At 45.1% G+C, this 27,850-nt stretch overlaps 1 protein-coding gene across 1 annotated transcript in view; it reads right to left on the reverse strand.

Annotated features, from left to right (window-relative positions):
• SND1 (staphylococcal nuclease and tudor domain containing 1) overlaps positions 1 to 27,850 on the reverse strand; it is a 483,020-nt gene that overhangs the window by 263,726 nt on the left and 191,444 nt on the right. The window contains exon 12 of the mRNA XM_004707793.4: positions 1,985 to 2,085. Coding sequence (XP_004707850.1) covers positions 1,985 to 2,085 — 101 coding nt within the window. The remainder of the gene's footprint in view (positions 1 to 1,984; positions 2,086 to 27,850) is intronic.

Genomic DNA, 27,850 nt, shown 5'->3' on the forward strand with positions numbered 1-27,850 from the left:
AAATCACCAGTTATAAACTCTCACGGCATCGATCCCTTTTTTCAGGGAGCTTACTTTCTAGCGAGAGACGGCCGCAACAGTAAGGTCTCTGCAGCCTGGTCTAATCCAGACTGGTCTAATCCTAGGAGACGATGGAAGCATTCAGAAGAACAGGGATGGTGAATAGTCCTCCAGTAAGCCATACAGAGGAATAATTCTTACAGGACTGAAAAGCCGCAAGACCAAGAACTGGAGTGCAGCTACCTTCAATTGTGAATTTAGAGGAATCAACTTGTTTACCAACCAAACAGAAAACAGGAGTTGACACCCAGTTTTGTAGTCTGGAGAACCAACTTAAACCCTGGCAGACACACAACACAGTCAGCCCCACACTGCCAACTGCCAGGCTGGAGGAGTCATCTCAGTCAAGGTCAAGACCAGTATAACCTGGAATGCAGCCATCGCAACCTCCCCCAGAAAAAAATGTCTATCAGCTGTCCCACATGGCCCGCTAGAATATAATCCCTATGAAACACTCCCAGGATGCCGAATTTTAAGCAGTGTAATCTTGTTTAAATAAATGAGATGATCTCTTTTAATGGCTTGTTAGATAAACACTGGTGGTGGCCAGCTGCCAAAACTAAAGACGCACATTGTTCCAGTTGTGTCATCATTTTCCCTGGCAACTAAGTGGCAGGGGCCCTGATCCATCGGCTGCTCCTTTCTGTGACAACAATGTTTCACATCGGAGACTACACACTTTTCAGCTTTCTGGAGTACAGAAGCATGGATCCACTTCTGCAGAAGTGACCATCAATTGGCTATAAACCATTAAGGTAAGGCGAAAAACAAAAATGTGCCCTAGTAGTTCATATTTCAAAGTATGATCTGATTTGTCAAGAATCTGATTCTAACAACACCTGGACCTACACTGGGGTCTAAGGTCAGGGCAGAAACCATCCCAGAGAAAGCCTGTGTCAGTTGTACAGACATGGACAGCATGGAAAACCCAGAAGTGGTAGCTCCCCAAACAACAACTAAAGCCACTACGTGACTCACAGTGATCCGGGAGGGCAGCAGAATTGCCTCACACAGTCTCCCAGGATGTACGTCAATCTGTACAGAAGCAGAAGCCCCATCTTTCTACCGCCCACTGAGCAGAGACTGAAGGAAGTCATCTGCAAAATGACAGGAAAATGAGGGAGAAGAGGCTGTTTTCTGGGTGAGCTTCCACAGGAAACTCACTCATCTGGAAGGTTCTCATGCCCTTTGCAGGGAGGGCAGAGCCAGGGGCATAGTACCCACAGGGTTTCTCTGCACCTGGATTAAGACCATCCCTGTTTTGATGAGGAGCTAGTTCTTTCCTTCTCCTCCGCTTTGTTCCCTTAGAAGAAATAAAAAATACCAGTGTGGTAACAAACAGCATTTAAGATCCTTAAATAGAGAAAGAAACAATTACCATACTGATATATTTTATGCAGAATAAGAATTGCTACAGGGGACTTACTGATTGTTTAATATTTATTGTGGAAGCATGGTCTAGTGGGCTTCCTCCTCCCTGGAAGATTCTGTTGATCACCTGGACTATAAGAGACCATGGGATATCACCAGGATCCAGCCAGTCCAGTAGAAAAGGAAGACCCCCACCTGTCACCTAGTGATCACATCTCTCTATACACAGCAAGTATGTGACTACATATGAACTTCCTAAACCAACGGGCAGCGGCTCTAAGTACATTTTGGATAGTACCTGCAGGCTGGTTGACACTCAGTAAATGGCATTATTAATAGCAATAATGTGAATGAAATGGCCGAGGACATAGAACCCAATAAATCATAAATGATAACCAGTCAAGCCAATTAAATCACTGTGCAAATCTAAAGCAGCATATGGGCACATGGGCAACTTTAATCCTTTGTGAGGAGCGCAAGACCAAGAGACAGCAAAGCAGGCAGGCAGACAGGAGAGCCTGGTCTAAGCAGAGGCCGCCAGTGTAACACTCACACTCCTCCAATGGTGACAGTGGCACAGGTCCGCTCCGAGAAGGCAGGCACGGTCTCGGTGGCTGGGCTGGCTGGTCTGATGTAGTCTACAGTCACGCTGACCTGGGGACAAAGAAGTCAGATGTTAGAGCCACACGTGCCTGCATATTTGTGAAACTTCACCTCACAGCTCGATTTGCTGAGTCTACGATCGACAAAACAAGGATTAAAAGGTAGCTGATACTTGAAGAGTAATAATTGGCTGACCATTTCAGGCCCCGGAGATAGCAGGCTAGACAGAGAAAAGGCTTGCAACCAATATGCAGGAAGGACTTTCGTGACATTATGGTAACACCATTCTTTAACTTTTTCTGGGTCAGAATCTTTCGAATATGCTTGCTTTAAATGAAAGGCCCCCAGAGGAAACCTGTACATAATTTCAGTCTAACTTTCCAGGAGCAGGTTGAATAGAATCAAGAGAAGTAACCAGAGGGAAAACAGGCCCAAGGCCAACCCGGCTTCAGTGAGCACGTTCAGAAAACAGACAAGGCCAGAACCAGAGTTCTGAAGGATCATGTCCCATCTGCTACCGAGTCCTTCTCCGGGAGATGGTCTCTAACCGGGAATAAATGCAGAACAAAACGAGTCTTCTGCCCAAAGAGCAGAAGAAAGGCTACTGTTTATCTCGCAGTGGCCTAGCTCTCAAGGAAGTAACAGGCTAGGCATACTAAAATAAACATGGCCATGTGGTCAAAAGAAACCAGCACAGGCAATCCCTGGGTTAGGAACGAGATCCGTTCCTAAGTGTCTCATGAAGTCCAATTTGTAGGGACGCAGGGACATGTGAGCATGGTTCTTGTTTAAACTTACTTGAGTGCAAGGAAGACTCCATGTCTTTGCAATGATTTAAAAGGTGATCGGTCGCAATGAGGAATTTGTTGTGTTTCAAATTAAAGAGACATGTACCTAACAGTAAAGGGCAAGAGCCAATTGTCCAGGGGTAGGACACTCATAACCTGGGGGAGCCATAAGCAAACATGCTCAGGCTGACTTGACAAGCTACAGTCTTTGGCGAAGCTTGGGTCATGGCCAAACTGTGTTGAAGGGATGCACTGTGCAGCTGCCTACAGCCACCCAGTGTCTCTCCTCCTCACACTGCGCAGCTTCGAGGCAGCAGCTGCCACGGGCAGAGTTCGACCCCACTGCTGGCAAGCACCATTCAATTCACTTCCAACTGCCAGCTCCTAAGGCACACTTTTAAAAACAGCTTGGAAATTTGGGAAAGGACAACCGCCTCAAAATTCCCACCGCCACATCACTCCCTTGAACACTTCAGCTCACCATGTTTCAGAAACAACTGAAAGCCAATGAAGCGCCGAGAGTGAGGGAGCTCGTTCTCTGCGGAGCACTGTCATAGCAGCACAGAAAGGGAGGGCAGTCAGAGATGACGCTTACACTGGGTTGAAAAGTGGCCTCCCTCTCCCCTCAAAAACAAAACAAAACCCTAGGCACACCTTCTGGTAGTGGGATCATATTTGAAATGAGACTTCCATGAAACCAAGTCAACTTCATACTGGATTGGGGAGGTGTCTTAAGTCCAATATGTCCTTATGGCAGAGGGACACTTGGGCACAGCGACGGGAAGAGACCAAGTGAGGATGGCAGGAGAGAGAGGAGTTGTAGTAGCCATCAGCCAAAAGAAGAACGAGAAGAGCCAGCAACCACCAGAGGCTGGGAGAGACAAGAAACAACTTTCCCTAGAGCCTTTGTGGGGAGCGTGGCCCCATATCCAGATTCACCCCAGCCTCCAGACCTGTAGGAACACACACATCTCTGTTGCTGTAAGTCACCCGTTTGTGGCACTCTGTGAGGGAAGCCGTAGGACGCTTTAGTCAGAGGCCTGCAGTGGAATTACTGCGAGGTCTCATCAATTACTCTACGGCTACAAGTGAGTCACTTGAGCAAGTGGGGTGGGGCTCAACAACTACTATCGGCAAGCAAGAGGATTGATTTCTCAGTGGTCAGCTGGCCAGAAACCCAGCCAGGAAGGGAGTCAGGCAGTGGCTTAAATTCTTGGGAGGAGAAGTGTGCTCTCCAGATCCCTTAACTTCACACCTTCTGCACCTCTTCTCTGGCAAACCCTCTTGAGGGCATTTGCTTTATTTGAGCACCCGGTTCTAGCACCAATGCACCTAACCGTCCAAAGCAAGAAGAGGATAGGAGATGTGTTGGGGTCATGGGAAAATCACATAGGAAATCAGGCATGACGAGCTGTCAAACCTCAAGAGTGGCCAGGCCCTGGAATGGACAGTACCTCAAGGGCACCTTGAGAAAGGGCATGGCTAGAGGGTGTGGTCCAATCTGGGGCCTTTGGGAGAAACTCAGCAGATACCTGGAAATGAAGAAAGAGTCCATAGACCCTGGGGCTTTAACTCAATCCATAAAAACCAGTTCTGGCCCCTCAATTCTATTCACGGGGGGGTGGGGGTGGGGGACAGGGGTAATGTTTCGACTCTCAAGGTGATGTTGCACCCATCAATGCCAAGTCTCCTGGGCACACGGACAGGTTGGGACAGCAGCCCGTCAGCACAGACACAGACAGAACAACATCATCTCTCTACCTAGGGGGCTACCAATCCATCCAGAAGTCTACCTGGAGTGGGGGAGAGAACACCTGTAGCTCTTCCAGGCCAGACGACTGCAGTGCAGCAACATCCCCAAATGGTCTTCCAGGAAAATCAATGGGAAGGGAGGAACAATAATAATTTTCAATAACTAAGAGAACCAACAATGACAGCCCCCTTGCCAATTACATTTTTCCTGTATCCAGAGAAAGAGATTAAAGAGCTCTGAGTGGAAGCAGTATTATTAAAGAAAATCTCAAATACAAATGAGGTCCTCAGAATAGCCCATAGCCAAGATACACACCTGCAGGCAGCTATGACAAACCAGGAATTAAAGTTAATGTGTAATTAGCATTTATGTCCCTCTCCTGTGGATTCTGAGAACTACTCCCCTACCTCAGAGGCTTTCCTGTCTAGGTACTCATCACTGGCCTGTCAATCACTTGAATCAGAGTTGCCTTTTAAACAGTCTCAATTAAAACAACTGCAAATCTTGCCACTTTGTCTGCCAGAGTCAATGATAACCTGAAATTTCTGTTTGTGGGCAAGTGCATATGGAAGGCCCCGAGTTAAAGAGAAGAAATGAATTATTAAAAGACGTGTTCTTCACACTCCAGACAAAGGTATTTCTCAAGGGTTGGCTAGATAAGTCTTTTCCATATACATGACACTAAGGCCAGAAGGAGCCCGGCTGCCTGCCTGGAGACATCTCATCACTCCCTTCCAAACGAGTCACCTCAGAGCTTTAGCTTCTTGACTTGGAAAATGGCAGCACAAGATTAGAACGTTGTTGTGTCATCCAGTCAGCTACCACCCCCAGAGACCTTATGCACAACAGAATGAAATACTGCAAAACACTGCATGGTCTTGCACCATCCTCACAATGATTCTCTGCTGGAGCCCATTGATACAGCAACAGGGTCAATCCAGCTCACCGGGGGCTTTTCCTTCATGTTACTATGCATGCTGTCTCCATCCGCGGACTGGTCTCTCCTGACAATATGTCCAAAGTATGTTAGCTGAAGTTTTGCCATCCTTGCCTCTAAGGTGCACTCTTGGCTTTACTTCTTCCAAGATTGGTCTGTCCTTTTAGCAGTCCATGGTACTTTCAATATTCTTCTCCAGCACCACAATTCACATGCATCTATTCTTCTTCGGTCTTCCTGATTCAATATCCAACTTTCACATGCATATGAGGCAACGGAGAATTCTATGGCTTGGGTCAGGTACACCTTAGTCCTCAAAGTAACATCTTTGCTCTACAATACTTTAAAGCAGTGGTCCTCAACGTGTGGGTTGTGATCCCTTTGGGGGTTGAGTTACCCTTTCACAGGGGTTGCCCGAATCATAACAGTAGCAAAATTATAGCTATTAAGTAGCAATGAAATTAATTTTACGGTTGGGGGTCACCACAACATGAGGAGGGTTGGGGCATTAGGAAGGATAAAAACCACTGCTTTATGTATGCAGATTTGCCTAATACAATATATCTGTTGATCTCAGCTGCTGTTTCCATGATGATTATGAATCCAAACAGAACAAAATCTTTGACAATGTCAACCTTACCTCCATTGACCATGATGTTACCTATTGGCCCAGTTGTGAGGATTTGGGGCTTCTTTACACTGAGTTGTAATCCACACTGAAAGGCTATGACCTGTGATCTTCATCAGCAAGTGCTTCACGTCTTCCTCACTTCCAGGTTGTGTCCTCTGCAATCCTGACGTCACAGCCTTCTTCACACAAGCCAGCTTCTCCATTGTTTGCTCAGCATACAGACAAGTAAGTATGGTGACAAGACAGAACCTGACATACTGTAGGGCCTGCTTTACTCTAAGGATACTAAAGCTTACACGGCCGGTTTACCCTACTCTGAGTGCCGTCAGTTGCCCTTGGGTGAATCCGGCTCTCACGGTGACCCGTGTGTAGAGTAGGGTTTGCAAACCCAATGACCTTTGGGAAGCACATCACCAGGCCTGCCTTCCGAGGCATCTCTGGGTGGGTTCAAAGCACCAACCTTTGAATAGAACATACACACTTAACCACAAACACCACCAGGACTCCAGGGGGTTTGTTTTGTTGTGGTTAGACACGGTAGAGTGGATTGTGACTCACAGCAACCTTACCAGACAGAGGAGACCTACCACTGTGGGTTTCCTAAGCTGTCAGTTTACAGGATCCGCCTGCCAGGTTTGTTCCCCCAACCTTTCGGTTTGCAGTCAAGATTTTAAGCCCTAGTCAACCAGGGTTCCTTAGATTGTAATTCCTACCTCACACTCAGTGTGCCCACGTGAAATACACAGACTGTAAACTCCATCAGAGTCTAAGCCAGGCCCTTTATTCACTAGAACAGCTGGCTCGGGGCCTGTGAATCGCAGGAGGGTATGCAGGAAGCAATTGTAGGAATGAATAGATGAATCAGAAGGTCTTTCATCAAACATATGTCTGAAGGACACCTTTGAAATGAGATGGCCAGGCTTTCTCAGAAGCACTCTGCCCAGCTGTGGACCGGTCTGCTGTTTTACTTGAGCCATGTGTGTAGAACATTTGGGGTGGGGCAGAAACAGAATTGTGATGTTGGGAGAAAACGCCAAGTGAGAGCTGCTTGAATAGAAAGCATCGCTCCATGACAGATTTGACAAGTGGTTTATAGATAATTGATGCTGTTATTTATTACTTAAGAGTTTTCCAAGGTAAGAAAAGGTAGCAGGCCATCTGACTCATCCTTGGTCCATTCAATTAGGGAATTTTCCTTGAAAGCAATTTCAGAAACTCTTCAGAGGAACGATGACGAAAACTTAAGATACAACCAAATTCACATTTCAGTTAATGAGGCCTGGAAATAGCTTGGCAAAAGGGAATAATAGAAGTTCTGGGCCCCCTCTAAGGAATTCTGAGGATACGTCATACCAGGAACAGAGCAAAGCCACAAAGGCATTTCACAAACTTGAAGCTGCTGCTGCTACGTAAATAAATGCTGAAAGGTGGACTACCTGTGCATAAAAGATGACAGGGTGAAAACAACCATGTGTCCACCATTCCAGGCCACAGTCTGAGTTTAGTCTTAATGTTAACTGGGACTGCTATGGGAGGCTCTTTTGCATAGTCATTACATAACCCTCCATTATTCCACACAGTCAATTCTAAGCCTCTCAAAATACCCCCTGCTGTGACCACTCACTCTTTCCACAGACTTCCCAGCTAGTTGGGGAAAGCCTTGAAAACTACCAGACACAAGAGAAGACGGCATCACCTGGCCCGAGGGTGACTGAAGCAGCCGCCCAGAGACAAAAGTAAGTAACAAAGGACTTCGCACAGTCTCCAAGAGAAGGTGGACACGGAACAGCAGCGGGCAGGTTTGGTTCCCAGCAGGTGTGAGCTTGAACTGCAGACGCTGCACTGAGTGACTGGACGCTCCTGGGCTTCCTTTCGCGCGGAAGCTCTACCAACCTCAGGGTTGTTAGGAGGAGGAATTGCATTAATATACATAAAGCATTTAGAACAAGCCTGACTCATAGTAAATTCTGTATGTGACAATTATTTTTGGATCAATGTGTACTGATTTTCTTAGAACAGAGCTTGGCAATAAATACGTGCTAAGTTCCTATCTGTGAAAGAAGTCAACAAAGACTTGCACACGTACAGCCCTGTATGGGTAAACGGACACATGTTGACTCAGGGCAATAGGCACAAAGACTCCCGAAGGAGTCACCATAAACAGGAATTACAGACCTCATGTATATTAATCCCACTGAGAGAGGGCTTATTTTAAAGAACGATCCACTATTTAGTACTTATTTAGACATTTTCCTGATTAATTTTGAAGGCACCAGTTAATGGTTAATTTTTCATTTACCAACAATAATTGAAGCAGAGCAGTGTGAACCTTATTAACGAATAGGTTGGCTGCAGATAGGCTGGGCAGGAAGCACCTTACTTTGCCAAATTAGGGAAACAATGAGCATGGAAGAAAGACAAGGTTCCACTCACTTTGGGTCTAACAGGCCCTTCTGTAAGACTTCTGGGTAGTGAAATTGGGATTTCTGGATCTTATTGAACATAATTCCCTGAAATCTTCACTCCTCCATTCCCCTAAGTAGAAGAACTTCCGACCCGCTCTCCAAGCCCTCTTTGGGCCTGGCCCGGGCTGCAGGGCCCACTCACCATGGGCGTCCCGGCTGAGACTGAGGCCCACACAAACCCTGGTGGAGGGATTCGAACTTCTGTCCTCTCAGATGGGCTCCTTCAACTGGAAAGAGCCGAGAGCCACACCGCGAGCCACCATGGACAGGTCTGTTTGCAGTGGCAGCAAAGAAAAATGGAAAAAGCAACATGGGGACTTATTTTTTAAAAAGAGGGGGCTTCGAAACATTTGTGGGTAAATGTCAGTATCTTTTTGAATCCTCCCTGTATTTCTTATTTAACACAAAACACCCAAAGCATCATTTCAACACACAATGTATAATCAATATATTAAAAAAGGGACTGATTATTTTCACTCACTCCTTGAAATCTAGTGCATCTTCACACTCACAGCACATCTCAGTTCTGACCGGCCACATTTCATTCAGTATTTCAGTGCCGTCACACATGGCTCGTAGCCTCCATCTTAGACCATGTGACCCTCAACTATCTGCTCACAGTCCAGTCTGCATCGTTTTCCCATTGCATGACCCCATCATTTGTGCCTTTATCCCCACCCCACCCCACCCCCATGGTTATCTTATATTTCATGATTCCTTATAAACATTCAACCCACGTCTGTAATTTTTAAGGTATGAAAAGGCAGATCTTTCTAAAACTGTATTTCCCAGCTAGAATAGGCAGTTCCTGACTGGTACAACGGGTTAGCAGAGTCGGGCACTAAGCAAAAATCAGCCACTAACAACAGGATGGACCAGTTCTTTGACACAGATGGGATAGCCCTGCATCTAAAAGGATAGCATGGCAGCTCATAAAATGATAAGTGATGAAATTTGAGTCACATGCTTTTCAAGTCCAAATTGAAAATAAATTTGTATACAGGACTTTTCCTATGCCCTCTAACTACCATTGTTAAATATCTTCTCTCCAGTAGGTTGGTGAATCAAGATACTTTCTAGTGACTGCTACCAAGTCAATGGCTGAATTTCATTGATTCTTGATTTGCCAACATCATTCCCCACTTCTTGATTTCAGTGCTTGAAATGTGTTCTAACAGATGAACAGTAATTGGCTGGCTAGAAAAACCCTGTTAGAGAACCTGCTGCTTGATAGGAACTGGAAACACAGGGAATCCAGGGCGGATGATCCCTTCAGGACCAGTGGTGAGAGTGGCGATACTGGGAGGGTGGAGGGAAGGTGGGTTGGAACCTTCCTGGGGGGATGGACAACAGAAAAGTGGGTGAAGGGAGACGTCGGACAGTGCAAGATATGACAAAATAATAATGTATAAATTATCAAGGGTTATTGAGGGAGGGGGGAGCGGGGAGGAAGGGGAAAAGTGAGGAGTTGATGCCAGGGGCTTAGGTGGAGAGCAAATGTTTTGAGAATGATGAGGGCAATGAATGTACAAATGTGCTTTACACAATTGATGTATGTATGGATTGTGATAAGAGTTGTATGAGCCCCTAATAAAACGATTTAAAAAATGAGAACTAGCTGCTCTTATAGTTAAAAATTAATGCTTCTGTTGAGTATGGGTATTATTTAGAGAGAAAATGAACAACGCTGTTGAGAGATGCCATTGAGTCGGTTCCCAGCCAGAGCAACCCTGTGCACAACGGGACACACTGCCTGGCCTGCCTCATGCTCACAGGTGTTCCTGGGCTCGAGCCCATGGGTTAGCCACTATGCCAACCCATCTTGTTGAGGGCCTTCCTCTTTTTTGCTGCAGTTGGTATAGAGGAAAACTATTTTAATAAGCACAATCTAAAGCTAAATTTTTTTTGGTCCAACAGGACATCTTGAGCTCATATAGATCTTCAGCAGGGACCACTTTTTCAGATCCACTCACCCAAAACCGTGTATTTGTGTTATCTCAACCACACGGCACAGATCAAGAGTCATAACCCATGCTTCCTCCCTACCTCCCCATTCTAGTCAAGATGCACATTGAAACACCCCCTTCCAAATCATTGTAATTAGGTGCTAAGGCTGGTTGTTTATTCGCATGTATTTATGCTGTTTTCTCCCTCCTACAATCACCCTTACCGCTCCTCCTCCTCCCCTCCTAGACACACACACACACACACACACACACACACTCACAACTATTCCTAGCCCATCTCATTTTTATCAATAGAACGTTAGCCTATGGTACCTACAAACCTTCCTAAGGCCACACTGACAAACTGGACCACTGGTGTCTGCTCCCGGCCCTGCTGCATGGGCAGGTGCTTGCATCTGTTTTGAGGGTGGAGATAAAAGTCAGCTTCTCCAGGGCCCGTGGAGGGGCTGCAAATCACTCGATGACACTAGGTATTCATTTAAGTGGACATCACTGCTCCCAAGCAACGTTCAGTTTGGTAAATACTTAATTAGAAGCACACACAGGAGCACGGATCCACAAATGGACGCGAGAACAGTCTTTAGGAGGGGCTGGATAGCATGGCAAAGATGTCTGAAAGCAGTGACAACCGTGCACGAAATGCAAGAGAAAATGCACTGTCCAGGATCAGTGTTGTGTGGAGGAAAGACATGATGGAAATCCAGTGTCGACAACGACAAATACATATTCCAATAAACCTGATAGGGAATCTCTGAAAAGCACAGCAAAGAAACTCTGCCGCCAGCATGCTGCTACATCCCTGGGTTCTGAAACTCATACTACGCAGCTACAATATGGTGACAGTGTAGCTCTGTTTGTGTTGATGCTGTGGCCAGTACAGTCCTCATTAGAATATATATTAATTGCCTAATTCACCCAGTATCAGGACTCGGATCCCACAGTGCTTGTCCCTACGAAGGTATACCTGAGGGCCTCACGAATGCCCATGTGCCCTGCATGTGCCTTCTAACTTGTTCCTCAAAGCTACCACCTCCCTGGCCCTTCCTTTAAGAGGCTGGACATTGAGTGTGTCAATCACAGTCCCCTCTGTCCCAAACTTCCAAGGTCAGCGGCAGTCAGGGGAAATTAAATCACTTCACTGAGAACTCTCCCTGGAGGAGTTCAGCCACACAGGCGGCACAGCCACGTGGTGATCCTTATGCCTTTGTGTAGGCTGCACACAATGTCACCCAGTCTTGAAAATAACAGGAGCAAGAAGACCATGGCGGCGGGAGGCACAGGGAAGTGAAGAAAGGGGTTGGCTCAGTGGTCTCTAAGAAAAACCACTGGAGTGGGAGGGGGGATGCTTTAAAAGCAAAAGGAGGCACCCCCCTTTTCCACAGATACAAACCAGACACGAAGGGAGAGCCTCCTCCCACCAGAAGGTCACCACAGTGGGGATGAGAGCTGCTCTCCGCCAAGAGACCCAATCAATGGCCCCTGTCTGGGGGCTAGGTGCAGCTGGGCTGAGCGGAGCCATTCTGCCTTAGGCACAGTTCAGAGAGCACCCACATCTCGAGCTTGCCCTGGGCTGGCATTCAGAAGCCACTCAGTGAAAAATCCAAAGAGAGAATGGAAGGCCAGCATGACCTTGGAGGAGAATTATGAAGAAAAACATACTCATTTTTAAGGAATGCCTGCCAGTGGCACAAAGAGAGCTGCCCAAGGATGCAGCACTGACAGTGTTATATAAATTATTCTTTGTGGCTTGGTGGCTAAGAAAAGTTTCCAGGATAGCCAGGTATCAACTGAAGAGGCCTTCTCCCCTATAGACAGCCTACCCTCTCCCTCTACTCCACACAGAAGACAGAGAAAAGTAGGGGTGTGATCAAAGACCACCCTGAACTGCACTTGTGTCTGATTCCAAATCCAGGTCTCTTGACTGGCTGCTACTACTCCTGGGCACAGAGACACCCCACGTGTAAGCAAACTGGAAAAATCAGGTGCTAAGCACTGAACTATAAGCGGCATTTGCACCCCAAGTTCATGAAACTAGTTAGGCTGGTTCTGGCAGCCACAGAGACAACCAAGACTCACTGTTCCTCAGGTGCCACTCCAACAGGAACTCTTGGCGCTCCCTAGTTATCAGAGATTCGAGCACAAACATCTCTCAGAGGGTTCCACCCACACACAACTTAGCAGCATGAGCCGGGGAGAGGAGAGACAACTCTCCTGACCCCAAACCCAAGCAACGCCCAAATCTCTTAGCTACTTCAACAGAACACTTCAGCACATTCCAGGAAAACAGATGGCTCCACAAAGGCAATGCTAATTAGAAGTCATGTTCAATAGCCCATCAATAAAGGAGAGAGGTCTCAGATAGGGGGGTGGACAATTAGTCTACCTTTCTCAGGATGCAAAATGCCTTCATGTGTCCAATTTCCTGCTTCTAAAACCTAGAGCCAACTCTTTAAGGGTGTGAGCTGTATGTTTAGGTTCCACGAGACTAACTACCCATACCTCTGCACCATCTCTCAGAGGCACCCGCAGGAGGAGAACTGGGTAAGCGCTAGTCTGTGGCCAGAAAGGCTGGCGGTACAGACCGGCCCAGAGGCACTCCAAAAGCTGACCAGCTGCATCCGACAGGTCACACATACCCTTAACAACTGGAAGCAACCACGTCTGCTCTGCACACTGGGGGTTGCCTTGAGTCGGACTCGACATAAGGGCAACTAACACTATCACACCATCCCATCGCAGCGCAGCAGATCCCCTAGCACAGCGGCTCTCAACCTGTGGGTCGCAACCTCTTTGGGGGTCGCCCGATTCATAACAGTAGCAAAATATCAGTTATGAAGTAGCAACGACAATAATGTTATGGTTGGGGGTCATGGCATTAGGAAGGTTGAGAACCACTGCCCTGGCAGAAGGGATGCTAGTCTGGTTTTGGGTTTGCCTTCAGATTTATCCCTCTATGAGGACAAGCCCACTGGGAAACCTCTCACCTGCAGCTCGATGTGGGGAATTTCCACTGCTTCCCACCATCATTTTCTCACCTCTATCAAGTTGCTGAGTCTAATCACTGTTGTCCATGCTATTGTCTATGAACCTTCCATTTTCAAGTGCATCTCTAAGTGGTATTTTTCACTGCTGACAGGGACCTAAATTGGTACATCTTTGGAGGTCATACTTGTGATTCTACTAACATCTAGTGGACGGATACCTTTTGGTCAGCCAGTCCACGCTAGGAATGATTAGTCTCTAGAAAAGCGATGGTTTAACATAATGCATAATTACGAGCCAGAGCCCTCACTCTTGCACTAGACCAGGAGGGCCGAGCTGTCAAAGATCATGTCTGTTTTCATCACAGAGCATTACCTGCACTTCTCTGGTAATGATGTAGCTATTCTCAAGTTAAAGACGATGGTGCTATTGCAAAAAAGGAGCGAGAACTATATATTCTGGTAAGGAAAGATGTACCCCTCACCCCCCAAAATCAAGATGCACAACACAATGCATATACTATAATTCTGATCAAGAAATAAAAGCCATGAACACATGAGGGGAAACGGTCTCGCATGTTAGAAGGGCTGGTTTTCAAGGTGAAAATAAAGGAAATTTTCCACTTTTCTCATAATCCTTCTCTGCTGAGATGAACATTTTATTAGTTGGGCAAGGGGGGAGAAACGAGAGCTGTTTGAAGACAAACAAATGATATGGTTAGCCGATTACAATCTATACAGAAAACAATTTTAAAGCAAAAATACAACAAACAAGCACCACAACGGGCCTGCTGGCATTGGGGTCTTCGGGGCAGAGGACCCATTTCAGCACCCGGTTCCCAGGCTGAGCCCACAGTCACCGCTCAGCAGTGTGCTGCAAGCCAGTTAGGATTAAGCAGGGCATGCTAAACACTGTGAGCAGCACACAATCATGAGGGCTTCCGGGTGCCCAGTGGTGCACCGTTGCCATGGCAGGAGGGCATCACTACCTGCAAATGAACTGCCAATCTCACTGTGGGCTGATAATGATGCTGCCACCACCACCTGCCTGCCATATGTTTTCTCTGCTTGTTACGTAACAAGGACTTGCATTCTGGCATGCTGATCACTGGCAGGCTGATACTACTGGTTGATGTTTGCTATACCTAGCTGCAGAGGGCTGGGGAAGAGCGGCTGCACTACCAACCACAATACCTTTGCCAACTGACCATTCACCACGTACCAACATTGCAGATGGACTAGTCAGTGGCTACTCCTCTAGCTCAAGGCCGGGAACTGCTAATGGGGGTGTCAGGGAGAGAAAGCAGTGCCCCTCCAAAAGTTATACCCCATGACACCACCACCACCTCCACACACTGGGCTCCCCCAGCTCTGGGAATCATCAGGACATAGCCAGTCAACTCTGACGTAAGTCCTTGCTGCAATGGAGAGGTCACTGAAGAACTTGGCATTCGGAGTCAAGAAGAGGTGGGGGTGGAGCCCTCTATCAGAGAAGGTGATCCAAATAGTTGGGGAGCCACCAAATTCCTCCACACTCACTGCCGGGATAATCAGTTACTCATACCTCTAGACCAGTGGTTCTCAACCTTCCTCATGCCGCAACCCTGTAATACAGTTCCTCAGGTGTGGTGACCCCCACCCCCACCCCTACCCCACACACACCCCAACCATAACATTATTTTTGTTGCTACTTCATAACTGCCATTTTGCTACTGTTATGAACTGGGCTACCCCTGTGAAAGGGCCATTCAACCCCTAAAGGGGTCAGAACCCATAGGTTGAGAACCGCTGCTCTAGATCTACCAGTGACTTCCTGCAGACAAGGCTCATAATCCACACCTGTCTAAAAACCAGAGCCATAGGATCTGAAGAGAGGGCGGCCAGGGCCCTTTCAGTGCAGCATTTAGGTAAAGCAGAGTGAATCACCAGGGGACTAGAAGAGGGCCTGGAATCAGTCAGGCCTGTTCATCAAACCTGCACACTCCCTTTAACTATGGGAACTTTGGGGTGATTAGCCATCAGCACTTTCCATGAGTCAGCAAGCCATCGGACCAGGGTCTGCTTCTGCTAAGGAGGGGACACTGTACACATCTCAGCTCCCACCCTCCTGACTCTCGCCACCACATGGCTCACTAGATAAACCGCCAGCCAGCACCAAGAAAGCCCTGGCATTCGTTCAGCAACGTTCCACCACCTTCCTGAGGGGCTTTTCCGTAACAAACTCAGACCAAGCTCACCAGCTAAACACTCAAAGCACATCACAAAGATTTTAATACAGCCACAATCTTTACAACTACCCCCATCATCTAATTCCAGAACATTCTCAACAGCTCCCAAAGACACCTTGTACCAATTAAGCAGCCACTCCCCATTTCCCCCATCCTCGAGCCTTTGACAACAACCAATCCATTTGTCTCCATGGATTTGCCTATTCTGGAGATTACTCAGACAAAAGGTGGCCTTTAGTGTCTGGCTTCTTTAAGAGCATCATGTTTTCAAAAATCACTGTGATAATCAGTGTGGCAGTTACATAATTTACTGTCAAATTAAACAAAGGGGTTGAGTCTAGACTGTCCATCAGGTCATAGCCAATGAGGCCTCTGTGTGGGCATGGCCTTCTCCTGAGGATTCTGGGATCTCCCTTTTTCCTCCCTGGAGGCAGGACACACACCCTCCCTGCAGGTTGACAAGCTCCCTGGAGCTACAATGATGGCGCAAGAGCCCTGGAACTGGAGGAGCCACATGGAGACCCATGGTAGCACTAAGATGCTTCCACCACCACTGGATCCATAAGACTTTCCACCCATTGGCCTGTGATCTTCCTGCATTCAGCATCATTGTATGTGTTACTTAAGTCTGAAGAGGAATTTATAGACTGATATTGGATATATGGGCTAATCAGACTTGTGGACTGGGATGTCTTCATAATATATTATTACCCTTTGATATAAAGCTCTCTCTTACGAGTGTCTCTGGATTTATTTCTCTAGTCTACCTGGACTAACACAGTCAGGTTTAGTATCAACTTGTCTGGGCCAGGATTCTTAGTAGTTTGGCAATTGAGGCTTCCCCATGATGTGACCTAACATAACGTAATCAACTTAATGCTGAGATCTCCTGTGAACAGTCACGCAGTGGTAAGGATATGGGGTGGAGTACAACCCCCTAACTCAGGATACAAGCCTGATGCATTAGAAAGGATGTTCCTTCAGGGGCGTAGCCTATTCCCTATATAAAGAGACCATGTGAAAAAGCTGTTTTGCTTTTTGCTGGATCTGGGTCATGCATCTAAATCTTGCAACTGGCTCATGACTTCCAGCTCTTTAGACTTAAGCCAACATGGCTGCACACTGTCTGTGTATCCCGGGAACCATCGGCAGCCTGCCATCTGACCTGCTGACCTTGGACTCCTCCTCGGCACCTGCCGAGTTCCTGCACATCCTGGAGTCATCAGCCCCTGAAGCTGTGTGGGAAGAGAAGCCTGGAGACTAACATCGGACTCACTGACTTGAAGCCAGACTGTACCTAACTGCTTCTACAAGTATGTCAGCTATTTTCTTGGTCTGAATGTCTTTTTCTCTAGATAGATGGATAGATAGATCTAAGTACAGATATCTATATATTTAAGCTATATCTAGCTATAAATAGAGAGAGAAATCTACAAGGTCAGCAGTTGAAATGACCAGCCACTCTGTGCGAGAAACTCAACTCACTGCCAGAGAGTCAATGCCAGTCACAGTGCCTTGGCTTTCTACTCCCATAAAGAATTAACAGTCTCAGAAATCCACAGAGGCAGTTCTACTCTGATCAATAGGGTCACTCTGAATCAGGATTGACCAGATGGCTGTGAACTGAGGGCTGTGTTATCTCACTGATTCTGCTCCCCCACAGAGAACTCAGCCCTCCACACCCACCTCTCCTGGTAGCAAACAGAGAGCATATATCAGTACTTAATTCGTTTTCAGTGGCAGAGTAAGGGTAAACCATATTTTGTTTATCTAAGCTGATGTACCGTGGAGATCCCAGCCATGTAAAAGAAAATGGGTTTAAATAAATTAGGCAGGTCCAAGTGTTGTATCAATTCTCCAAGGGTCACAGGGAATTAAGGGGAAGGTGCAAAAATCCCACACAAAGTCGGTAGGTAGCATGAGAGGTTTTCTGAATGCTTGTGGGGAAATAAAGAACATTAAAAGCGATTAAGATTTTTCTTTCCTGTAACAGTTTTATTGGCACTTTGTCCATGTAGCATGAATTCAACACTTCAATCTTGCCAAGAGGAGTTGTATGATCTTCCCACAATCCACTTCAGAACATGCTCTTTTGTCCTCACACTCGATTGTGATGCACGTAATCTTTTTTTATTTTGGCAAAATAAACACACAAAAATATTTTCCAGTTCAACAACTTCTACAAGTATCATTCGGTGCAACTGACTGTGCTCTGCATGCTACACAAGCATTATTGTTATCCTTCTCCAAACGGTTCTGCCACCATTAGAATGAAGTCAATGCCCCCTAAGCCAAAACTCTTTTGTCACCCCTGGTAGCAACCACAGATCAAATTTGGTGATAATAAGATTTTTCCACAACTGTTTTAAAGCTCCCTTGACTACAAAAGGGTCCGTCAGATGTTTTCAGACAAGAGCCAAAACACAAGTTTTTTATTAATGAATTTTTATTTCAGTCATGGCAAATTCTAAATTTACTTACTGTCAGTATCAATTCACGGGAGTAGAAAGAAGGGAGTGGAGAACTTGACAAAAAACAAACCCCACAAAAGCTTGCCAGTTACATTTATACACAAAGGACATATGTCACTAAAAACAGTTTGCCAAGGAAATGTATCTCCTCATTGCAACATAACACAAAGTTGTCAGCCCCTCTATTGAACACAACTGGGGACAAATGGGCCAAGCAGAAAGTCTTTGGAAGCATGGAGGTTTGTGAACAGTGAAAGAATACAGGAAGCCAACAGGAGAAAACAAATTCTACAACGGAGATGCTGCTCCCTGCCCCAAAACCTGTCGCACCTGTCAAGCCCACACACACACACACACACACACACACACTCACAAAGAACCAGGAACAAACAGGCACATTCTAGGCCACTCATTGCTCGACTCGCTGGCTGGAGAGTCGCTGCACCACCACCGTGGGGCTCATGGAATCAGGAGAAGCCCACATAGTCCTGGTCACAGCATACATAAACCAGAGGCTTTCACGCTCTGGCAACAAAGGTGCGGCTGAGGTCGGCCTCGCTGTAATCACAGGTGGGGCCTCCTCAAGGCGCTAAGAGTGAAAAGCAGCCCTTTAGAGAAGGCAACTGGAAGCATAAGAAGACCTCTCATCAGGAAACAGACTGAGCCATTCGTACCAGACACATGCAAGAAATATGTTCATCTCCTCATCTGTCAGAGAACCTCAACCGAATCCATTATACCAAAGAAAATAAGCCCCCCCAATTGCATGATGAGGAAGAACTCTCAAGGCCTAGATTTCCGGGGTGGGGGTGGGGGTGGTGTGGTGTGTGTGTGTGTGTCCCCACATCATGAACCCATCTAGCAGTGTGTGTGTGTGTGTGTGTGTGTGTGTGTGTGTGTGTGTGTCCCACATCATGAACCCATCCAGCAGGTACACTGAGAGCTCCTAACAGCACACTCCTGTCGGGACGGACAAGTGACACAGAGACTAAGGAAAATCCTTGTCAAGGTTATTTTATGGGATGACAGGCAGCACCCACAGGCTTCTGCCATCGCCTTGCACACTCACTTGCTTAAAACAAACCAGAATGCAACTCCACTGGGACTCTGGTATCCCGCTGCCTCAGCCTTCCAACAGCCCCTGGCACGGAGCACCGCTTCCCTGTGGTTGTTCCTCAGGTCAGCTGAGATGCCTGGCTCCTGGCCTCGCCTCTGAGAGCCCCAGAGGAACACCTACACATACATTCTGCTCTGATGTGGCAGCGGACAAATACAAGAAAAAGGACTGTAATGCCGAAGACATGACACTGCTGGAAAAGGGGGGCAACTTTCCGGTAATTACTAATAAAATCATAACATGCCAGGTTATTTCAGTTTCCAAATAAAATTCCTAAATAAAAGCATTTGAATAACAATTAGTAAAATTCTGCAATCGTCATGGGCACTTAAGGAAAAGCCACTATGGTGTAGTGGTTACAGTTTGAAATCACTGGCTGCTCCAAGGGAGAAAGACAAGGTTTTCTACTCCAGGAAACTGCAGTCTCAGAAACCCACAGACACAGCTCTACCGGGTCCTCTAGGGTTGCTGAGTCAGAACCGACTCGATGGCAGTGAATCTGCTGTGTCTTTTAGGGTCCCAGACAAGAAGGCAGGCGCTCTAGAGGGGTACAACTGTGATTTCCTATTAGGTAACTTTGGGAGCTAAATGATTATCATCACCATCAAATGCACCACAGCATCATCGGAGAAGTGACTGTGGGAGGAAGCGTAAGCAGGTCTAGAGAAGGGGGACATGTCCAGGGAGTAAGGGAGGTGTCCTGACACAACAACACGGGTCACACCAAGAGCAGCAGCAACTGGGGCTCCCAACCACAGATGGGGCCTCAAAGCAATCACTGGCCCTGGTCTTCAAGTAAGCTGCCCTAAGGAGCGAGGTGCTGACCATCTGAAAATGCTACGTCAAAGCATGGTTCCGAGGCCAGACCCTTGAAGAATGCATCTCAGAACAGCAATCTGAAGAGATAAGAGCTGCAAAGGAACTCGTGAAATGAGAAGAAAAGCAAGCAAGCAAGAAAATGTAACCAAATAGATTAGAGAACTAAAATGAAGAGTAGGGCCAATAAACAGAGTGAGGAAGGATCAAGGAATCGCAGGTTAATTATCTACTGAAGTAAAAAGAAGTGAGCCCATGATATACTGCCCCTATTTTCTCTATACAGTAATAGACAAACCAAGACACTTAAGTAGCCTTAGATGAAATCAAATGATGCACTTATAAATTGAACCTGCATAATAAATGGTTGCAACTGGCAGAAGTTTATACATTTAAATGCATGTCAGAATAAAATGAGTATTCTTCTGGTGACATCGGATCTACTTCCAGTGACTGACTAAGCATCAAGATAAGCAGGAGAATAAAGCAATCAATGATAATATATTCAATGATAAGCATGGACAGAGGGCAGAAACTTTAAAAACAAACAACAACAACAACTTTCCTCTAGTTCCTAAATGCTTCCTCTCCCCCCCACCTCCTATCATGATGCCAAGTCTACCATACAAATCTGGCTACACCAGAGGATGTACACTGGTACAGATAGGAAATGGAAACACAGGGAATCCAGGGCAGATGATCCCGTCAGGACCAGTGGTGTGAGTGCTGATACTGGGAGGGTGAAGGGAGGGTGGGTTGGAAAGGGGAAACGGATTCCAATGATCTACATGTGACCTCCTCCGTGGGGGACGGACAACAGAAAAGTGGGTGAAGGGAGATGTCGGACAGGGCAAGATATGACAAAATAATAATTTATAAATTATCAAGGGTCCATGAGGGAGAGGGGGGCGGAGAGGGAGAGGAAAAAATGAGGAGCTGGTGTCAGGGGCTTAGGTGGAGAGCAAATGTTTTGAGAATAATGAGGGCAATGAATGTACAAATGTGCTTTACACAATTCATATATGTATGGATTATGATAAGAGTTATATGAGCACCTAATAACATGATTTTAAAATGCTATAAAACAAAACAAAAACACACCCCACCCAGCCCCATAGTTAAAAATAATTTATTTGGAGATGTGTCAGGGGACAGTCTATGAATTGGAGCAAATGGGGCAGAGAAATAAGAACCAACTGGTGTTGGTCTAACACAGGTGCCAAACCGGCAGAGTACAGCACCACACGATCACACAAGGGATCAGCAATTGGTACTTACCTGTAAGCAAGAGACATAGTATTTTTTTGTTTTGTTGTACAGTTTTGTCTCTTTTGAACATGGAGAGAATCGTATTTTAGTTACTTAGGGGTGTTGAGGGGGTGGAGCTGTTAGCAGAAACCCATAAAACACCTATAACAATAATAGTTATTAGTGGTTCAGCGAGGTTAACTAATTTATCCAGAAATTATGCGAGGGAGTCTTCTGCAATACAAAAGAGCTAAAAAATAGATGGCAGAGTTATACAAATTGGAATTAAGCTAGCTTACAAAAAAACAGGGAATGTGGGGAAAAATCTCTATGTAACAAAAATTGCTTCCTAAATGATTAACATTTAAATGTTTAGTGTATAATTATTTGAAGATTCCGTATTTTCTCCCAACTCTTAATTAGTAAGCTAAGCTTTTAAAGGATAGCTGACATGAATGGCCTGTATTTAAAACCACCAGGAAAGGAATCAAAAGTAACCCCAACCTACAAGCCGACGCTACTATGAAAAAGAGAAGCGAGTCAGGAAGTGGTGAGACTCCCCCAATTTTAAACAGCCAGGGAAAGAGTTATGGCTCAAATATGAAACATCAGAGGAACCAAAAGTGAAATGGAAGGAGAGGGACGCAGAGCAGAAGGGACAGGCCCTCCATCATTTCCGTAAATCAAGTCGGTTACATGCCTGAAGAGAATTACAGTCGAGGAGGGAGAGCCCAAGGTCTTGCCAAGGCTGAGACAGTTTAGAAAAATCAAAAAACAAAACAAAGTCACTGTTATGAGGCGATGCTGACTCACAGTGACCCCACAGAACAGGGTAGAACTGACCCTGTGAGTTTCCAAGGTTGCAACTCTTTAAGGGGGTAGAAAGCCCTGGCGGGAGCTGATGCTTCAAACTGGTGACCTAGCAGCCCAGTGTGTAACCACTCTACTAACACCATCCGTGCAAACTGCTGACCGACACTTAGGCCACACCACCACCAAGGCTCCTTCGAAAACACCAAACTCAGGGCCATCATGCCGACTGGTAAGGATCCTAAGACTGCACTGTAGTAAAGTATAAGTTTAGAAAGAAAGGAAACTAAAGGATAAAATGAGAGCAGTAAAAGCCCAGGAAACATGAAAGATGGAATTTTTAAATGAGACAAAATATACAGGACTTGAATGAAAATCAAGAATGTAAGGTACTATTGCTAAATACTTAAAAAATAGAACTTATGATTACCTAGATAATTTTTATTAAGGGAAGTGTGGGGGGGCACACTAGGGCTATATTATGTATCTTTCAAGATCAAATCCCAAGAAAGTACTCTAAACCATCAATTAGTAGGCAAAAGAGATCTCTCTTAATTTTCAGATCCTACCAGATCTATAAGTTTTATAATTTGGTATAACTCGTTGAAGCTAGTTGATTCTATTGCATATTGTGGCTAACATATGTATTATGTTTATTGAAACGTAAAATCTTATCACTATAGTTCAAAAACCTTTGATGCAGATGATTTAAATGGAAGATCATATAATCATAGAATAGAATTACATGTAGCCATTAAAATTATTATTTTGAATGTTCATTTATGGATATGAAAAATTGTTTGTGCTACATTATCAATTTTTTTAAAGGCCATACAGATTGATTCCACTGTAAATATATACGAGTAACCAAAACAAACAAAGCCAAAAAACCCGGTCCCAAAGCCACTGAGTCACTCATCCTAATCCTAAGGACAGAGCAGGACTGCACTTGACCTTGTGGTTAGCTGATTAATGCTAAACCCACAGCGCCAGCAGGGCTCTTTATATGAAAGTAGAACACTTCAAAATGTTATTTGAATTGCTTTTAATTTTCTGTTATGCTTTTCAAATTTATTGCAATGTGTGTATACTGCTTTTATCCCTGGGGGTGGGAACAAAAGGAATATAAAGGATCGTGGCTATGGTGTGACCACCATAAGTTTAGGGGAAAAGGCAATTAAAGTATAAAATGAGAGAATTAAAAGCCTAATGCTTAAAAGGTAAGGCCAATCCTTAAAAGGAAGAACCAATTGGTACATTTTACCAACAATAAAGGAGATTAGATTTCCAAGGTGTACTGTATATACCCGAGTATTAGCCAACCCAAATATCAGTCGAGGCACCTAATTTTACCATGAAAGCGGCATTTGAAAATGTGCTGAACAACCTGGCTTATACACGAGTATATACGGCAATTCTTCAAAAGGCTTGTCATTGTATTGTCTAATCAATCAGTCGATTATTTAGTGTGAGTATGATCTTGCTTCCTTATTAAAAAAATAATTTACAAAACGATTGTGTACCCAATGTCTCTGGCAGCACATGCCAAAATGTAAAAACAATGCAATGCTCAACAACAGAGAAATTGATAAGCAACACATGGTGTAAACCCACAATGAACACTGTTTAGTGGTACAGAGAAATGACAGACTGCTACATGCTACAATACAGAGGAACCTGGAAAACACTAGGTGATATGGCTCAACCACCAAAGAGCAAACAGTCTATGATGCCACTTCAATGAAACAGGCAAATACATAGACCCAAGCTTATCAGTGGTCACCAGGGGTGGGGCAGGGGGAACACTGGGAGTTGTTGCTTAAGGGAAAACAAGTGTCCACTAAAAATGGTGGCAGGAAATGGAGTGGTGATGGTTGCACAATATAACGAATGCAATCAATGAATTGGCTATGCACAAATCACTGAACTGGCAACTGTATGTTACATCTATTTTTAACAAACACACAAAAGTTGCATACCAAAAAAAACAACCCAGACCAAAACGTGGGCAAATACAGTGGGTGAGGTGGAAGTCAAGAGTTTTCTTCATAAAAGATAAAGGTCAGAGTGCACTGGACAGTGGGTTATTGCATGTGTAGCTGTGTTAGACAGGGTTCTCTAGAGATAAAACCAGATTGCTGATAATTTAATATATTTCTTTATAAAGATAATTAGATATATAACACAAGAAATGAACTGTTAAATCATATACAGATAAATATATAATACAAGAAATGAACAGTTAAATTATAAGGCAGTACAAATGGCTCAGTGCAACTCACTCCCATGAGAGAGTTGTAAGAGACTAGCAGTCTTTCAAGTCTAGTCTGCTGCCAGGTCTTCCTCTACACAGAGAGAGAGCTAGGCTATCTCAGCACAGCAGCCAATCACAAGGCAGGTCACCAACTGTCAGCCAGGTCACCAACAGCCAGTCCCCAGTTCCAGAGATGTCTTAAAGGGACCTCAAGTTACAGCGACACAGTTCACAGGCTAAGCGTCCCACAGGTAGTGTAGCCTATAAATTGAGGCACAGGACAAGCAAGGCAGCCGCACACTGGTCCGATGATCAAAGAGCGAGAAACAAGAAAGGCGAGGCTCAAAGAGCCATTTATCTCTCTGCCCTTCAGTTAATCTCACTTGTGTTTCTTCGGCCAGGCTGGCACAATAAACTATCTCAGTAGTTAAGTTAAAATTTAACATATTGTCATTTGCTTCCCATTTTGACCCATTTAAATTTGTTCTAGTTTTTACTATCTTCTGTTTTCTCTTGGAATGAGGATTTCTGTGTTTTATCTTGCTGTCATTGTTTCAGGATATGATTTTCTTTATGTGAAATCCAGGATAGGTAAATTTGTAGAGATAATAACTAGACTAATAGTTCCTTAGGGTTATGGGAGGGGAGGTGGAGAGTAATGGGGAGCTAATAATAATGGGTACTACAAAGCCCATCTGTAGGCAACTGGACAGCCTCTTACAGAAGGGTCGCAGAGAAGAGACAAGTCAGTCAGGGTGCAGTGTAGCAATGATGAAACAACTTTCCTCTAGTTCCTAAATGCCCCGCCCCCCCATCATGATCCCAATTCTACCTTACAAATCTGGCTAGACCAGAGAATGTACACTGGTACAGATAGGAACTAGAAACACAGGGAATCCAGGACAGATGAACCCCTCTGGACCACTGGTGAGAGTAATGATACTGGCAGGGTGAAGGGAAGGTGGGGCAGAAAGGGGGAACCGATTACAAGGATCTACATATAACCTCCTCCCTGGGGGAAGGACAACAGAAAAGTGGGTGAAGGGAGACGTTGGACAGTGTAAGACATGACTAAATCATAATACTTGTGAAATTATCAAGAGTTCAATGGGGGTTGGTTGGAGGGGGAGACGAGGCGCTGATACCAAGGGCTTGAGTAGAAAGAAAGTGTTTTGAGAACGGTGAGGGCAACAAATATACAAATGTGCTTGACACAATGGATGCATCTATGGTTTGTGATAAGAGTTGCACAAGCACCCAATAAAATAATTTTTAAATAATAAAAAATAAAAGGTAAAAATAAAAATAATGGGTAATAATAAAACGAATCATAATACCTAATAATAAGAATGAATAAAGTATTCTAAAATGGGTTGTGGAGATAACTGCACAATGCTTTTTAGAATATTTAAATTACCGAATTGTATGATCCCTGAATTATTGGTCAATGAGGTTGTAAAAAAAATTAGGTTAAAAAGTATATAGGAAAAGAAAAAGAGAAAGCTCAAAATTAGGTTTTCAAAGCTTCCCAAAAATAAGCAAGTTGGATGGTACACAGTAGCGGGATTAGAACTCCATTGCTTATCAATTATTTTTAAAGCCATCTTTAAAGAAATTAAAGATAAATAAAAGGATTTCCCAAGAGACTTGTATCTGTGCGAAATGTAAAGGGACCCGCTGGCATCTTTTGCAAGAACTGCAAAGTATTCCCTACACCAGAGTGATGAGAACAGATAAAGAGTTCCCACAAAGGAGATGGGGTCAAGGTCAGAAGTCACACTCTGTGGCACAGTTGGCGTGAACACTAAACCTGAAAGAAATGTCTAAAGAAATCTCAAGTAACATGAAGATCAGAGGTGGCCTTGAACACTTGCTCTGTCCCCCACAAGCAAGCAGAGATTCTAGATCTAATCTACATCACAGAATGTGGCTCAGGTGTGCTCCTAAAAACAACACGGTCCCTGGGCATGGAGCCATCCACCTGGCTCATGGAGAGCCCCTGCGTTTCAGAGCAGAGCTGTGCCCCACAGATCCAAGGTTTTTAATAGGGGACTTTTCAGAAGTGGATTGATTACTAAGCCTTTCTTCTAGGGCATTTGGGGGTGGGGGGAGGGAAGCATACTAAAATCCCCAACCTTTCGGGTTAACATCCAAGAGTATTGACCATCACCATCACCCAGGGACTGATGAATAAGCCACTGACTGCACCTCTATGAAATCTATGAAGTGGAGTGGCAGGCAGGTCATTTCCCTGGGATGATAAATGACAGTAATGCTGCACATATATATAAATATAGACCTTCTGTTTCGATCAAAATTTTGGTTACTAGGCACTTCATTTTTAATAGGCTTACATTTAAACCAGTGGAGATGTAAATGTAACACCAGGGAGATGGAATGGCTTGATGCTGGACCACTGGATTTGTACAACGTCTGCCTACATTTGTTTTTAAAAGCAGCAGATCTAGTTCATTGTTTTCATTACATTCCATAATACTAGAGTACATCCTTAATTAGTTAAGTGGTGACTCTGACATTTGCAACCAAGAATCACTACTCTATAAGACAAATCATACCGAATCGCTCACCTGGAGTACCGAGATGAAACACTGTAAACAAAATATGCTGCATTGGGGTTTAGAAATAAATCCACTTCATAGTATTAAGCTCCAATTTAATGAGCACCTGAATTCATCAGTGACTCCTCAATGAACAGTCTAGCTTTTAAAAGCAAATGTGTCCAATGAAGAATATTACAAAGAAGAAGAATCTCTTCAAATGCTGGGTTAATTAGTTGAGCGCTCACTTGGGGAGCTGAAAAGCAGAAGGTCCCAGCGTTCGTTCTCGTGGGAGATCCAACAGCTCTGGCTGGAGGAGAGACCGAGGACCTTTCCGACTGACGTTTGAGAAGGCAGACTCTACAGATAGAGCAAACACCTCCTTGATGGGCACACTCCACCCTGTTTTGAGGGCTCACTTGGTCACGGGGATGGGAACCCTCGTCAGGCCGGGAAAATGGATCTGACCTTTCAGAAGAGAAGAAAACTAGAGGGGTAAAGGGCCCTCGCAAATCTCTTTCTGGTCAGGCAGAGCCAAGTCAGGCCCCTGGGCATCTGGGGATCCATCGAAAAGACTTCATTAGGAAGGATACGCAGTGGAGATGACAATCCTGTTGGGTGGTGCTGGAGGCAACAGGGTCAAATGAAAATAAAAGGCCTTCTGCATTCTCCCTCTCTAGAATGTTCTTTAGCTGCCCACCCCTGCAAGGCTGACCAGAGTCAACCCTCTTTCTCCCTTGCTTGCTCTCCATCTCATCAAGACATAAAGCAGGCCTGGCTCCTTCTTTTTTT

Source organism: Echinops telfairi, unplaced genomic scaffold, assembly GCF_000313985.2.
Source record: "Echinops telfairi isolate 266 unplaced genomic scaffold, ASM31398v2 ScPeMD7_23;HRSCAF=83, whole genome shotgun sequence".
Taxonomy (NCBI): domain Eukaryota; kingdom Metazoa; phylum Chordata; class Mammalia; order Afrosoricida; family Tenrecidae; genus Echinops; species Echinops telfairi.